This window comes from Carassius auratus, chromosome 15, assembly GCF_003368295.1.
Source record: "Carassius auratus strain Wakin chromosome 15, ASM336829v1, whole genome shotgun sequence".
Taxonomy (NCBI): Eukaryota; Metazoa; Chordata; class Actinopteri; order Cypriniformes; family Cyprinidae; genus Carassius; species Carassius auratus.
The window spans coordinates 17,038,519-17,055,712 of NC_039257.1; the positions used below are offsets into that span (position 1 = coordinate 17,038,519).

A 17,194-nucleotide genomic window follows, 5' to 3' on the forward strand; every position below is an offset into this window, starting at 1 on the left:
CCTGACACATTCTTGCACAAGCAAATCAGCGAAGAGCTTATAGTCACATCCCGTCAAGTCAGAAAATGGAAGAGAGCTTTATTGTAACCGTCTAGGCATCCCCAAAAAATTATGCCAGTGTACATACAGTGGTAAAATGTGCAGGATTTATACTCGTCCACCTTTGGATGGTGCTGTGAGCCCAGACACGTCTGCATTTGGTTATTTTCGGCATAGTTGGGACTTCCACAACAGGTGCACAGCAGTGATCGTAGTCATCTCCACCATGGTTGAACCCGCAATGTTTTTATTCTCGCAAGTGATATGAAAAACATCACTCAAGTGATCTAGAGCGAGTGACGCGATGCACACATTCACTTTGTGTTTGGTCTGACCATTGGATATTCACCAGAGGTACAAATACAATGTGCATCTCTAGTTTCAGTTCATTTTTTCAGTTCAGCTAATACTTGGGAAGCCCACTAGGCTTTATAACGGAGCTTTAGCCTCATAATTTATCCTCGAGCACTTGGCCACAGGTCATGCCATTTCGTTTTTAAGAGAGCAGATATCAGTTTAATTATAAACCTGTCCCACTCACCTGTGGGCTCTGAATGTATAAATGGGCTCAACGTCCAGCGCTGCATTTCTGTGAAAGCAAAAATGAGAGGCTTCCATGTTAGACAGCACTAAAAGAATTCATGGATCGATATTTCTAAACACACTTCCAGAAACACAAACACAATTATAGTGACATTCTTAGCATAAGAGAGCAGTAACATATGGATCTTCTCGGCCTTGTTTGTGCAGGGTCAGGGTGTGCTTCTTACTTTTTGGAGTGCATTGCCTTGTTGAGGTTCCACAGCTTGAGCGTTCCGTCCTCAGAGGCAGACAGCAGCACGGCCTGGCTGGGGTGAAAGGTCAACGCTCGGATGGCGTCGAAGTGGCTTCGTAGTGTGAAGCGAGGGTTCCACGTTTTTTTGAACTCTTCTCGACTGTCCTGTAACTGATCATATTTAAAGGTTACTATTCCTGGTGAAAAATTTCTCGTACACATTTAACAAAAGTTTTTTTGACAGAAATATTATAATTTTTTAAAGAATATAGTGGGAAGTGAATGTAATGTTTTCAGTGCGTTTTCACTGCGTTTTGTAGATTCACCATTCTACATAAATAATTTTTACATACTATATATCTCTCCAATGCTTAACATTCACATTTGTTTGAAGAAGATTGTAACATCTAACACTAACATCTATGGTGAGGTCATTGTCGTTGGCAACAGTGAGGTCAGCCAGCTCTCCGAGGTTCATATCACCTCCTCCAACTGCATCCAGAATGAAGACATCAGATGAGAAACCAAGAGCGCCCCCTTGAGTTCAGACAGACACACAACGATTCACAGAGTCAACATGGACCATTCAGCACAGACATTCTACAGTTTCACAAGGATAAACACATAGCGGTTTATAAAGAAAAATAATGTTGCCATGATTAAATAGCATTTTTTAATTTGCCAGTTAATTTCCAAAGGATTGTGCAACTATCATAATGTTGTCTCTGGATAAACACACTTACATTTTATTATAAAAAAAAAAAAGTGACAAGTTAAAAAAATCTAAATAATTAACACCATCATTTCTGGTTTAGGTTTTTATATATATATATATATATAAATTGAGATATGCATCATCATGTAGTTCTCATTATGATTTCACAATTTGGAGTTAAAAAATGTAAAAATAAAAGTGTATTAATAAACACTGTTATTCTATTTGTTATTCTGTTTTTCTAAAATTATCATAAAAATGTCAGATTGTATATAATTTTATAGAATATAATAATACATTTTTAATCTATTGGCAACAATGATTGTTTGGCCAAATACTGTTTTCTCGAAAGAAAGAAAGAAAGAAAGAAAGAAAGAAAGCAAGCATCACTCAACTTCCTGCTTTGCATCAGACATGATGGATATTTAAACAAAGAAAGAATATTTAAATAAGTAGGGTTTAATGAATCTTTTAATCTTTTTCAAAGCAAATAGCTGAAAATATTTATAATATTAAGCTTTTTTATGGTCAAACCAAGTGATCAGTTTGGGATCAGACCGTGCTTTCAGAGAGTCTGATCTTACCCTCTCCGGAGCGCGTCTGGCCCGGGATAGATGGAGGTGGAGCAGGTTTGGGAGGAAAATCTGACATAATGCCTTGCATCTTGTTCCGGCGGTTCTCTGAACCTGGGCAGAGGAAGCGAGAGAAATAAACAAACCGTCAGACAGAGCAGAAAAAAACTGAATCCAGCGCTGCCTGCCGCTCATCCTGTGGTACGATGACATGTTCGGAAGAGGTGAAGAGAACATCAGGGAAACAAACAGGCATGCAGTGACGTGAGGTCCCGTCAACAGATTTTATCAACAGGAAGTCACAAACAAAAAGCAAATTACAAGAAAACAATGAGTGGTCACAGCATGACAATAAAGGGAAGAGAAACCCTCACATTCACTGTCAAAAATACATGCAGGGCACAAATGTTGAACATATGGGCCTCCATACCTAATTCACGGCCGTCTCCAGATATGCGAGCTTCTCCCGCCCCTTCGCCTTCTTCTCCCGAGCCCAAGAAATCAAACTCGCCCAGAGCGTCCTCAGAATCATCTTCGTCGTCATCATCCTCAGGGTCAAGATCTGTGGTCATGGGTTCTCCGCTATTCTACATGTGCACAGGCGACGCGCTGTTAGCAACAAAACAGGATCTGTGCGTGCAGCGCTTATCTGCGTGTAAACACTCTGACCTTGCTTCTGGACTTCTTGTTTTTGCGTCCGTCAATGCAGTCTGTAGTCATGCCCTGGAAATCCTCCTCTTCATCACTGTCTTCATCGTCGTCCACACAACCACGAAGGAAAGGAATTTTATCCAGGACAGAGCTGCCCATCCGCTCTTTAGAGCTCTCTTTTCCAGCACGGCTGCAGGAGAGAGATTTCTTCATGAGTACTACAACTAAAAACAACAGTTATATGATATTTGAAGACCCCTCTTAAGTCTCTTGTGGAATACTTCTTGACGAAATTGCTAGGAACAGCAATATAATACACAATGTTCAACTGGGAGATATATTTGTTATGAACAATTAAATGAATAAACAATCCCTCTGCCAAGAAACATACTGCATTATCTTAAGTCACTGTATGCAGTTTCCAAGCAACACAAGCCAAAGTGCAGCCAAAGTGTGTTTAAAGCAGCCTTCAGCTGTTGGAAATCTGCTGAGTAAAATAAAACTAAAATTAAGCATAAAATAAATAAATAAGTAAAAAGCAACAACAACACTATAATGTAAAGAGCAAAAACGAATAAATACCAAAACAAAATGTTATAATAAAAATAAACAAGGATCAAAACAAAAAAAAACAGAGGAACATAAAAAAAATTCTAAACAAAAATTGATAAAAAAGAATGAATAAAACAAACAAACAAAAAAAAACAAGAGGAACCGAAAATACAAAACAAGATAAAAAAAGAATTAAAACAAAAAACACTAAATGGAACAACAAAAAACACAAAACAAAAACATTCTCAAAATAAAAACATCAAAATGAATAAAACAAAAACAGTAAATAGAGCAAAAAAGTTAATTAAAAGCTAAATTAATTTTACAGCCTCTTTAATTAATCATTTCTCATCCAATTAGAATTTAAATTTGGAGTTGTTATATATCTTATATATTACACAAATCAACAAATTAATTAAAGCGGTTTTTTTTTTTTTTTTTTTTTTTAAATAGGAAAAGGACCAAAGTTGTAAAACTAACATGGTTTTGTAGACAACTGGTTACCTGGGACAATTGTCAATTATTTTATAATATTTGATCACAAAATGTGTGATTGTGATTACAGAGAGCAAAATAATAAAAAAAAGATCATTTATTTTAATATTGATCATGATTTCTAAAGATGAAATCATCTGCACACAAACACCTACTGTACTGTATTTCGCTGACTTAATACCAAGATGTCAAAATGTGTGTTGCTCTAACCGTTTGATCTGCTCTTCTATCTGGCGCACTAGAAGTGACTCTTCTCCACCGTGAGCTTCTGGTTCTGCGGGCGGTTCACTGGGGGGAGGCCCGTTCACCTCTGGGCTGTTTCGACCCAAAAGGGAACGAATGCGTTTGGAGCGCATGTCTAAGATTGTGTCTGAATATCCCACCTCCTCCAGGTACCTGCTCATGTACATTAAAAACACCACATGCACAGAGTCAGCACAATATTTTCATAAGAATATCTGATAATGAGTTCAAAAGAAATACACTGACTTGCGCAATAACTGACGGCCCTCCTTCCAAGGCATCTGATTGGTTGGTTCCGAATCTGAATCTGCAGGCCCATTGGGTACTGTGAGAAACCAAATGATGTCACTAGCCATTTTTCCACTGTCGGGCAAGGGTTTTAAATGGGCAGAGCAGGGCTAATAGCCTCGGAACTGCAGCACCGAAACAAAAAAAGCACTGCGTTTCCATAGTCTGGCCAGAAGCTCCGCTGTGCTTCATTAAAACCCGCCCTTTACACGCCTCTCTAGAACAACGTCATGCAACCCCATAATTTCACCAACAAAGAGAAGTTATCATAAAACTAATAAGAAACAATTCAATGGAAATAGCGCGATCACAAACCAAAAACCATAAAAAGCGGCCATTTGTTTGCTTGCTTTGTTAAATATTTAAATCGAAAAGCATTGGTGTTTTACTATTATAAGTGATACATTGATCATAATGAATTAATTCATCAGCATTGAAAATTAGTCACACATGCAGAAATAAAGTGTTATGAACAGCCTGCTTATTCAGTCGAGTCTGTTTCTGTTTATTTGTAGTCACAGTAGCCTATATACATCACATTTAGAAAGAATGGTCATTTCTATACTTTTATAAAAGCTCCCGAACAAAAAATAATTATTATGTTTATATTACTTACAGATAACATATAAAATATATGACAAATAAAATATGTTACTAAATAAAAACAGGATTGTGATAGAGAATAAGAAGCGGACGTCTGATTGCTTTTAACGGTCACATCTACCATGTTTACTGTGGTGACGTTAATGCCTAGCGTGCATAGACTTTTGCATCGCTTATAAATATTTCTACCTTGTATGGCGATTATAATCCATATCGGATCAAATTATTTCAAACACTCACTGCTGACTGAAAGTGAGTTTTGATCTCAACTTATTTATAAAACTAAGAAATATTTTTAATGCTGTTGTTATATCTGTTAGCTTTATGAAATGATTTGTGGTGCGGATGAAACTCCGCAATTGTTCATAACCACTCCTCTAGCCCCAGAGGCCCAAACTTTGACAGTAAAGGGATGGTGGAAATGCGGCAGTAGTAGTATATTTTTATTTTATGCCATGTCAGCATCTTAGGCTATTTTCATGGCAAAACTATAAAAAAAACAACAAGTATAACAAATTATTATACTATATAAAAGTTATTTTTATTTTCTGGCAAAATTATACCAAATAATTATAGTTCTAAGTTCGAGTTGTACTGAGCACAAAGAAAACATAAACAGCATACACTACTTGTCCTGGGCATGATAGATAGGTTTTGGTAAATCTGAATAACATCACATGTCATAAGTGCATATGTTTTGTGTGTGTGTGTGTGTGTGTGTGTGTGTGTGTGTTGTTACTTTGTTCAGCTTCTGTCTCTGGTTTCTTCTCTCCAGGGGTTTGGTCAGTCCCACTTTTCAGCTTCTGATGTTTGGCCCTGGGATCAAAACGAAAAGATTATAAGTGATTAACAAACATACAAACTTGTGGAAACATACTCAGTTGTCACTGTGTGCTTCAGGATGGCATCTCCTCTCGAAAAATTAAACAGAAAAAAATAAAACAGAAAAACACAACAGAATGTAAAAAAGAACAACAACAAAAAATACAAAGCGCAAAACAAAAATGCAATAATAGAAAAATAAAACAGACAACAAATGAACAGATCAAAACAAAAACACAAATCAAAACCAGAGACCGCAAAAAGAACAAAACATGAAAAGAAAACACAAAACAAAAAAGTAGTGATCGACCGATGTATCTGTTTACCGATATTTTTCCCGATATTTAAGCATTTTTCCATAATCGGGTATCGGTTTTGTAATATCGGATTCGCCGATTTACGGCGCCATCTTGTGGCCGTTTTGAGATTTCCGCCATTGCACCCCGGGAGTCTGAGATCAGTCAACAACAACTCAGTGCATAGGTAAATATATGTTCTACTTGGTTTGCTTTAATTAATCAACTTTATTTAACATAACAGACATGCACAAATGAGATCTGAGACATAAATTCCTGATATAGTTAATTTATGCAGCTTGTTTCTAAACAATTGAGACGAACTCATTGAGTCACGTAGTGTAATTCATCATGTCCTGCCCCAATAAAGACGTATCTTTACATGAATTAAATAAAACAGATATGAATGAGTGCATGTTGAAAATAAAAGCGTTGGATTTAATTCTCTATCTGTTGTATTTGCTCACCATTAGTCTAGAAGAGAAAGTTTGTTCATATTGCTTAGCAACTGACGGATGATCTGGAGGCTTAAGCACGGCCACTGAATGAAACTTTTGACAAGATTGTCTTGTTTAAACACCCTAGATTATATTATCATTTACTACATAACAATTATTTCGCTAATACACATATAAATATAGCCTACCGCTTTGTGGAAATTAATTATTTATTATCTCCATACGCGATCGCGGTTGATTAAGTTATAGTCAAACAGCACTTTGTCAGTTGGCATTTCATGATTTAACGTTAGATTAAATTTAGATCATAAAATGCCAACTGACAAGTGCTGTTTAACTTTATATAGTCTCGGGAAAAAAAGTTTGTTCATATTGCTCAGCACCTGGGTTGATGATCAGGAAGCCTCAAGCACGGCCACTGAATGAAACTTTTGACAAGATTATCTTGTTTAAACACCCTAGATTATATTATCATTTACTACACAACAATTATTTCGCTAATACACATATAGGCTACATATACCGCTTTGTGGAAATTAATTATTTATTATCTCCATGCGCGATCGCGGTTGATTAAATTATAGTCAAACAGCACTTTGTCAGTTGGCATTTCATGATCTAACGTTAGATTGAATCTAGATCATAAAATGCCAACTGATAAGTGCTGTTTAACTTTATATAGTCTCGGGAAAAAAAGTTCGTTCATATTGCTCAGCACCTGACTGGGTTGATGATCAGGAAGCCTCAAGCACGGCCACTGCTTAAAATTTTTGAAGGAAGCAGGCTTACTGGGCAGAATGCTGAAAGACTCTGTTTTCTACACTAAAACCTAGTTCTGCTTAACTGGGAGTATTAAGTTACACTACTAAATAGCCCTCCCGCCCCCACCAATATGTTAGAATCATTTTTGTGCTTTATTTTTTTACCTCATCAAAGCTTTTATTTTAAAACAAAGACACTTAGTAACAGTGCGCTTAAATTTTTTGGACTCAGACCCCTCTATTTATTTGTGTATAAATATAATGCTTTGTTTTTTTGTATGCAAGGAGGGAGTGATTGTTATAAATAAAATGGTTTGTTCAGCTCATTTGTTTTGTAATAATTGTCAGAAACAGAAGTATAACAGTAAATAAATATCGGTTCTGCATATCGGTTATCGGGTACATAAACATACAAATAATCGGTATCGGTATCGGTTATAAAAAATCAATATCGGTCGATCACTACAAAAAAGAACACAGCAGAAAAAATAAAAACACAATACCATAAAAAAACAAAGCAGAAAAACAAGAAAATAAAACAGAAGAGAACCTAAACAAAAAAGAACGAAGAAAAAAAAAGAACAAAGCAGAAAAATTTAAAATAAAAAACAGGAAACTAACAAGACCACAAAACAAGAGAATAAAGCAGAACATTTTAATAAAACAGAAAAATAACAAAATAAAAGCAGAACAATTAATCCAATTAAAATTTGAAGTCAGAACTGTTTCAATCCATTCTTTTTTGTCTTTTTCATTTTTGTAATGTTCTATTTTATTATTACTGAACTGTGGTTTCACATTATACTGCGAGCTGAAGGAGCTCATCATCAGCTCACCTCTCCTGTTTCAGAGCGTACTCCAGCATCTTGATTCGCCGCACCAGATCCTGCTTCATGTTCTCCTGACCTTTCCTCTCACCCTGCAGAAATGCCACCTGAGCCTGAGACAGACAGACACGGAGGGAAAGAGAGAGATATAAATATGGTATAGATTCAAACGAGATACATCTGAGAGAAAATGAAAGGTTATATGCTGAAGCTCCGCGACTGCACCACCACCAATGACATTCTGAGGGCAGCGGTTAACTAAAGGCCTGCAATTCCACAAGCTTTATTTTAGACTGCTGCTGACTGGGCACCGACCAGAGTCATAAAAAGGCAAATATGTTGATGGAAAAGAGGCTATAAAGTGGGAAAAACCACAAACCATTCATTTCCCAGTTTGTCAAGGTTTAAAAGAGAGAGAAAATAAACATAAAATTAAAAAATGAGTCTAAACCGCCCCCTAGAGTCAACCATAAATATCACATCAATCAAAAATGGCAACAAATACAGGTGCTGGTCATATAATTAGAAAATCATCAAAAAGTTGATTTATTTCACTAATTCCATTCAAAAAGTGAAACTTGTATATTATATTCATTCATTACACACAGACTGGTATATTTCAAATGTTTATTTCTTTTAATTTTGATGATTATAACTGACAACTAAGGAAAATCCCATATTCAGTGTCTCAAAAAATTAGAATATTGTGAAAAGGTTCAATATTAAAGACACCTGGTGCCACACTCTAATCAGCTAATTAACTCAAAACACCTGCAAAGCCTTTAAATGGTCTCTCAGTCTAGTTCTGTAGGCTACACAATCATGGGGAAGACTGCTGACTTGACAATTGTCCAAAAGACAATCACTGACACCTTGCACAAGGAGGGCAAAACACAAAAAGTAATTGCAAAAGAGGCTGGCTGTTTACAGAGCTCTGTGTCCAAGCACATTAATAGACAGGAGAAGGGAAGGAAAAGATGTGATAGAAAAAAGTGTACAAGCAAAAGGGATAACCGCAACCTGGAGAGGATTGTGAAACAGAACCTATTCAAAAATGTGGGGGAGATTCACAAAGAGTGGACTGCAGCTAGAGTCAGTGCTTCAAGAACCACTACACACAGATGTATGCAAGACATGGGTTTCAGCTGTTGCATTCCTTGTGTCAAGCCACTCTTGAACAACAGACAGCTCCAGAAATGTCTCGCTTCAAAAAGGACTGGACTCCAGCTGAGTGATCTAAAGTTATGTTCTCTGATGAAAGTAAATTTTGCATTTCCTTTGGATATCAGGGTCCCAGAGACTGAAGGAAAAGAGGAGAGGCACACAATCCACGTTGCTTGAGGTCCAGTGTAAAGTTTCCACAGTTAGTGGTGGTTTGCTGTGCCATGTCATCTGCTGGTGTTGGTCCACTGTGTTTTCTGAGGTCCAAGGTCAACGCAGCCGTATACCAGGAAGTTTTAGAGCACTTCATAATGAATTTCATTTTCCAACAGGACTTGGCACCTTGCACGGTGCCAAACTTAACAGTACCTGGTTTAAGGAACATGGTATCCCTGTTCTTAATTGGCCAGCAAACTTGCCTGACCTTAACCACATAGAAAATCTATGGGGTATTGGGTAGAGGAAGATCATCGACTCCATGCCACCTCGCATTGCTGCAGTAATTCATGCAAAAGAAGCCCCAACTACCGTATTTTCCGGACTACAAGTCACACTTTTTTCATAGTTTTGCTGGTCCTGTGACTTATAGTCAGGTGCGGCTCGAAATTAATTTGACATGAACCGAGAGAAATGAACCAAGAGAAAACATTACCGTCTCCAGCCACCAGAGGGCACTCTATGCTGCTCAATTCTCCTGTAGTCTACACTGAAGACACAGAGCGCCCTCTCGCAGCTGTAGGCGGTAATGTTTTCTCTTGGTTCTAAAAGAATGCGAATTCTAATTTTCTAAGATACTGAATTTGGGATTTTCCTTAGTTGTCAGTTATAATCATCAAAATTAAAAGAAATAAACTCGCCCATTGCCCTCTGACCATCATGGCCTCCTAACAATCCCCATATCCACTGATTGGCTTTATAACTCTTGTCTCCTCTCCACCAGTAAACTGGTGTGTGGTAGGCGTTCTGGCGCAATATGGCTGCGGTTGCATCATCCAGGTGGATGCTGCACACTGGTGGTGCATGAAGAGAAACCCCCTGACAATGTAAAGCGATTTGAGTGCCCAGAAAAGCACTATATAAATGTAAGGAATTATTAATATTATTATTAAACATTTGAAATATATCAGTCTGTGTGTGTCAGTCAGGTTTTAGGCCCCACCATAGCACAGAAACTGCACTTGTTAAAATTACAAATGACCTGCTCCTTGCGTCAGACCAAGGCTGCATCTCATTTCTAGTCTTACTTGATCTTAGTGCTGCGTTCGACACCATAGATCATGACATACTCATAGATCGATTACAAAACTATACAGGTATTCAAGGGCAGGCTCTAAGATGGTTTAGATCCTACCTGTCCGATCGCTACCATTTTGTTTACTTAAATGGGGAGTCATCTCATTTATCATCAGTGAAATATGGAGTTCCACAAGGATCCGTCCTAGGTCCCCTTCTATTTTCAGTATACATGTTGCCCCTTGGTAATATTATTAGAAAATACGGAATTAGCTTCCACTGTTATGCTGATGATACTCAGCTATATATCTCAACGAGACCAGATGAAACTTCCCAATTATCTAAGCTAACGGAGTGTGTTAAAAATGTAAAAGATTGGATGACAAATAATTTTCTCCAATTAAATTCGGATAAGACAGAGATACTAATTATTGGACCAAAAAACACTACACAGAATCTTGTAGATTACAATCTGCAACTAGACGGATGTACTGTTACTTCCTCTACAGTCAGAAATCTGGGTGTTATATTAGACAGCAATTTGTCTTTTGAAAATCATATTTCCAATGTTACAAAAACTGCATTCTTCCATCTTAGAAACATTGCCAAGCTACGAATCATGTTATCTGTTTCTGATGCAGAAAAGCTAGTTCATGCATTCATGACCTCTAGACTGGACTATTGTAATGCACTTCTAGGTGGTTGTCCTGCTTCGTCAATAAACAAGCTACAGGTAGTCCAAAATGCAGCAGCTAGAGTCCTTACGAGGTCAAGAAAATATGATCATATCACCCCAATTTTACAGTCTCTGCACTGGCTACCTATTAAGTTCCGTATCAGTTACAAATTATCATTACTTACCTATAAGGCCCTAAATGGTTTAGCTCCAGTGAACCTAACTAACCTTCTACCACGCTACAACCCATCACGCACCCTAAGGTCACAAAACGCTGGACTTTTGGTCGTTCCTAGGATAGCGAAGTCCTCTAAAGGAGGTAGAGCTTTCTCACATTTGGCTCCCAAACTCTGGAATAGCCTTCCTGATAATGTTCGGGGTTCAGACACACTCTCTCTGTTTAAATCTAGATTAAAAACACATGTCTTTCGTCAAGCATTCGAATAATGTATCTTTTAAATTGTGAGTGTAGTTGCATCTGATCAAAGGTGCTTTTTTTTATTCATTAGCTTGGGTTAAACTAATTTTACTTTGTTGGATCAGCAGCTATGCTAATGATGTCTGTATTTTGTTTCTATGTTTCACCACGGGTACACAAGCTCCAGTCTGGATCCAGAACACCTGAGAAGAGATGATGCTGACCCTCAGAGGACCCCAGATGATGCTAACCTTGAATCAACAAACAGAACTAACAATTATTGCTAAATGTGTGAATGAATCATATAATAACTTAATTAATAATATTGATAGTTCATCGTCTAGCTGACTACGTCTTGTATTATTATTATTATTATTTTTTCTAAAATCCTGTCAAATGTGCACAAACTACTAGCTAATACTAAATATTGTAGAAACATAATTTTCTGTAAAGTTGCTTTGTAACGATTTGTTTTGTAAAAAGCGCTATACAAATAAACTTGAATTGAATTGAATTGTAATGAATTAATATAATATACAAGTTTCACTTTTTCAATGGAATTAGTGAAGTAAACCAACTTTTTGATGATATTCTAATTATATGACCAGCACCTGTAGTATTAATTATGCAATATAATTAATTCAGCTCTATTCAGGACAGGGAATAAACCTTTGGGGAATTTTTTTTTTTTTTTTTTTTTTTATGGAGCATGCTTCTATGGCTTTGACAAAAACAATTGTTGATTATTAATCATGTTTGCACACATCACTACATCAAAATGTGCTGTTTTTTGGCTGTTTTACACGCTTTTGGACTTAATGGAGTGAATCTACGCTTTCGGGTTAATCAAAAATAGTGATGAGCACTGGTCAGCACAAAGGTTTGCACAGTCACATTCTTGTTTTCACTTCTCCATGGCACAAAAATCAGTCACACACCCCCACACCATCGGTGTATCTCACACAACAGAACTGTACAGGCGTTGTACTCTACATAACACATATACAATTATATAATAATAATAATAATAATAATAATTATTATTATTATTATTATTATTATTATCATCATCATTATCATCATCAATAACATTAAATCAAATATAATAGCTAATATTATTTTTAATATTGTTAAAATCATACTGTTAATGAAAATCTGTTTATTTTAATCTAAATTACCATATTATACCATGATTACTACTGTTATTTTCAACAAAAATCAATTACTAAATATATCTAGAACATAGTTATATGTTAATTGTTCTTGCGATTGAAAAACAGTTATAAATAAATAGATAATTCCACCACTACCCTTAATAATAACAAACACAAACTATCAATATTTTTAAAAACTAAATTAATGCATAAAAAATATAAATTATCATTAGCACAATACAAAATGGCCATTATTACTATTTTGTTGTTGTTATTATTATTATTTATTATCATTATTATTTTAAAGTTAATGTAAAATATTGTAACAAATTTGACAACAAATGGTATTTTAAAATTAACATAAAATTGAATATCTGTTTATTTAAATAATTGGATTTTTTATTTATTTAAAAATATAAACTTATGTAATGAATATCTCCAATTAAAACAACAATAAATAAACTATAATTAATTACAATATCAATATTAATAATCATTTCTACAATATTAACAATATTAAATTTATATTGTGCATTACATTTTTAATTATGACTGCTATGTTTTCTTTTTTAAAAAAAAAAAAAAAAAAACATTAAGATTTTAAAATCATCCTTAAATCATGGTGATTTTTTTTTTTTTTCTTTTTTTTTTTCTTAATGTAGCCATGTCTAGCCATAGATAACATCAATTCAAAATCACTCACTCCCCGTCTCCAGGGCTGACTTGGAGGAAAAGTAAAGCATGACAAGTTGCCACAGGTCCTCATGGAGACCGGCTCGACTGCAGTTGCCATGGTGTGGGCAGGAAACCTGTTATGGCAGGTCTCTGGAGCTCTCTGACATTTTCACAAAGGCATGTAATTGCCGTGTTTTTGGCCTTTTGAAACTGGGATGCTTGTCGCACAAATACTGAGATTCTGGCATCATTGTCAATGTCAATCTGCTTGAGGAAATACACTTATACACAAATATAGTTTTGGCACTAACAAAAAAGGAAAAAGCATAAAACAGCAAACGTGTAATACTTCAACTCGAGTCACTTCCAGCTACACAAGCTCAGTATTGTGTTGCTGTTCTGCAAAAAAAAGCACAATATTTCTGGTCATTGGAGGCTTAGGAAGTGGCAGGTAGAACCACACTGGCACATTTATATGGCGGACCATTCCTCTCGTGACTTCCTGTGTGTGTGGGTGGGAACAGGTCAAGGGCACATGCACAGTCTCTCTCCACATTTTAGCACCCCTCTGAGACTCACTCCAACAACTAGAGCAGCAGACGGTTTCTGGGACGAGTCTTTTTTAAGAGTATATGAACCTGCTGAACTCTTTCTTATGTAAATGACTAAGTGTTTTAATACCACTTCTGCTCAGTTAGATAGGAGAACCTCTGACTTTAGTGAAGCTTTAATGCAAAAAAAGGGTTGTATTGACATACAGTGTTCTGTTGACATTAAGGGAGTTGACAGAGCTGAAGCTGCCTGTTGTTTGACGATGTGTCTCGTGTAAAGATTCACATCACAAATGAGTATTAGAGTACACTATTAAACTAATATATATATTAGTTAGAATATACGAGATATATATACGATTATGAGAAATGTTGTACTAACGTTATTATACTGTAAATACATTTAAATAGTAGACAAAACAACAAGCAAAACAAATAAGTTAGATACCGGTAATCACAAATACTTTTGGCTTTCATTTCATTTTAAATGAATAGTACACTCAAACAGCTATTCAAGATATATAGACAAGTTTATTTCTTCATTGGAACAGATTGAGAAAATTCAGCATCCTCTCCAGTCAATGGGTTGGGTGCCATCAGAATGAGAGTGCAAACAGCTGATAAAAACATTGCAATATTCCACAAGTAATCCACACCACTCAAATCCATTGGTTAACATTGTAAAGTGAAATGCTACATTTTTATAAGAAACAAATCAATCAAGGTGTTTAAAACCATTGTTTCTGGCCAAAATACCATCATCCATAATAACTCGATGCCCTGTTGTCCTCCCACATCAAAACCCACCAACATATTGGTTTACAACTGCTTTGGACCGTTTTCTGAGCTTGAACTGTTCATATATCTCCCCTGATTCAGACAAGTCTTTATCGTGGGAGATAGATAGATAATGAATGCAGCACTCAGCTTTTTGCCGAAAGCAACAGTTTGAAGTTGAACCGGTCTTAATGATGGATTTGTTTCTAACATGCAGCTTTTCATTTCACAAGATGTAAACTGATGGACTGGAGAGGTGTGGATTACTGTGATGTTTGTATCAGCTGTTCGGACTCTCATTCTGACGGCACCCATTCACTGCAGAGGATTTATTAGTGAGCAAGTGGCATATGCCACATTTCTTGAAACCTGTTCTGATACAAAATAAAAAAAATTAAATACCTCATCTAAATCTCGGACAGCTTAAGCGTGATTACATTTTCAGCAAATTTTCATTTTTGGGTGCACTATTCCTTTAAATTTTAATCCTTTTGTTATGTGGTTCTTTCATTATTATAATTATTTTACTTATTACTTTACCTTCATTACAGGGTTTCTTTGTTAATTTTTATTTATTTAAAGTAAAAATGTATATTTTACCTAAAATGCATATGTTATAGTTTAAGTTAACGATAACCCTGTCTCAAAGGTCATCACACCGGAACGATCATGTCCTGCCTGCCACAGAGGACACACAACGGCACAGGTGTCCCAACATAAAATAAAATAAATCAGGGAATGTGACGCAACACGGCAGGAGAAACCAAGGAGGAGTATCTCACACTACAACTGTCCTTTACTACCCTTTTATAGGCCACGTCACAAACAATGTGTGTGCGTGTGACATGGAAAACCTAGCAGTTGGTCCCTAAAGCCTGTGCACATTTCCAGAAGAGGCCTGGCAGAAGAACACCCATCCATGAGAGCCACAGGGCCTATCCTTTTATAGAGCACACTGTCAACTCCTTATGTAATCTACTACAGGCTCTGCTTGAATGGGGTCACTTAATTGAAGCTTTTCTCAGGCCAAGATCTACTGCAAACTGGGCCAGTGGAGTCCAGACTCAGAAAAGACGGTTTAAGCAAATTTTATTGGGGTTAAATCCCTATAATCCTTGGTATAAACAGTTTCTCTAATACGTTCCTTGATGGGAGTACAAGCTTTCCAAAAAGATTTGACGTTTCCAGGTTTCATATAAAATGACTTGAGCTATACATCTTTCAGATGCTGCAATATACGATGCAAGTAATAACACTAAATGATGAAATCATGCTAGACTTGGGACCGGCTCTCTTGGGACTGAAAACAATCAAATAAATGTAATGCTTTAATTCTCCAGCGGGACTGCATTACGTCATGCCTTGAACAGAAGCTTCACAATTTATAAAAGTATGTTCAAATGACTCTTATGAACCGATTCTTTTTGGAGAATCAAGAATCAAATGCACACGCCTACAATGCACACAACCTGTGTAATCCGATTCCTAAACAAATGAGTGGAGAAACCATTCAATATAAACAATAAAACTAAAAATATCGTGAGCAGCGTAGTCAGATTTTGGAATTAATTACTCTTGTCAGATGATTATTTTTGGTAAAAAAAAAAAAAAAAAAAAAAACACACACACAAGCTTACAAATTGCAATGTAGACCAATTCCTCAAGACTTTACTTTTATGAACTGATTCTTTTAGCCAATATAACCTGATGACGGATGATTTGTATGGTTTAGTGAATCAAAAACATCCAGGTATAAACAATACTCAATGTATTCCATTCATGATGTTTAAATAGAAATGAATTTGTTTGTGTTTTGGATGACTCTTATGAACCAGTTCTCTTATAAAGAATCAAAACGGATACCTTTGGTTTCAGTTCCTCAGTTCATTTAACTCACTTTCTGAAGTGAAAGTTATAGGGGTAGTTCACCCCAAAATAAAAGTTGTTGTCATAATTTACTCACCCACAAGTCGTTTTAAACCTGTATGAGTTTCTCTTCCTGTCGAACACAAAAGTCGACCGTGAGTAACCAAACCGTTTCTGGTCTCCATCGCAGTTTTTCCATACTATGGAAGTCAACGGGGAATGGTTTGGTTACCCACATTCTTTAAAATATCTCCTTTTTTTATGTTCAACAGACAGAGAAACTCGTACATGTTTGAACAACATTGAAGGTGAGTAAATTACAGGATTTTCATTTTTGGGTGAATTATACCTATATAGTTATATAGTTTTGTCATCATACCCTACTCCAAATTAGGCAAAAACTTGCTTTTTTTTATCATGTTGTGCATAAAACACATAAGATTTTAATGACTGTGGATTGTTTATATGTTGTTCATATGACAGCGTGAAGTTAAAGATTCGGAATGTGTTTTGTTTTAATCAAATTTGTTACCAAATTCGTTTATTATTGCTATATAGTTAAGACCATTTCAAGTAGAGGACTGCA

The 17,194-nt window shown here is 36.1% G+C and overlaps 1 protein-coding gene across 2 annotated transcripts in view; it reads right to left on the reverse strand.

The window, feature by feature from the left end:
• The window catches only part of strn4 (striatin, calmodulin binding protein 4), a 28,692-nt gene that overhangs the window by 10,532 nt on the left and 966 nt on the right, over positions 1–17,194 (reverse strand). The window contains exons 2-11 of one of the 2 annotated variants that reach the window (XM_026282720.1): positions 8,107–8,210; positions 5,673–5,749; positions 4,289–4,367; positions 4,010–4,195; positions 2,771–2,942; positions 2,532–2,688; positions 2,114–2,215; positions 1,233–1,351; positions 810–979; positions 581–628 (exon numbers count right to left, since the gene is read on the reverse strand). In XM_026282720.1, the coding sequence (XP_026138505.1) occupies positions 581–628; positions 810–979; positions 1,233–1,351; positions 2,114–2,215; positions 2,532–2,688; positions 2,771–2,942; positions 4,010–4,195; positions 4,289–4,367; positions 5,673–5,749; positions 8,107–8,210 (1,214 nt within the window). Of the gene's footprint in view, positions 1–580; positions 629–809; positions 986–1,232; positions 1,352–2,113; positions 2,216–2,531; positions 2,689–2,770; positions 2,943–4,009; positions 4,196–4,288; positions 4,368–5,672; positions 5,750–8,106; positions 8,211–17,194 lie in introns of both variants that reach the window. The other variant, XM_026282719.1, reaches the window with a different exon arrangement.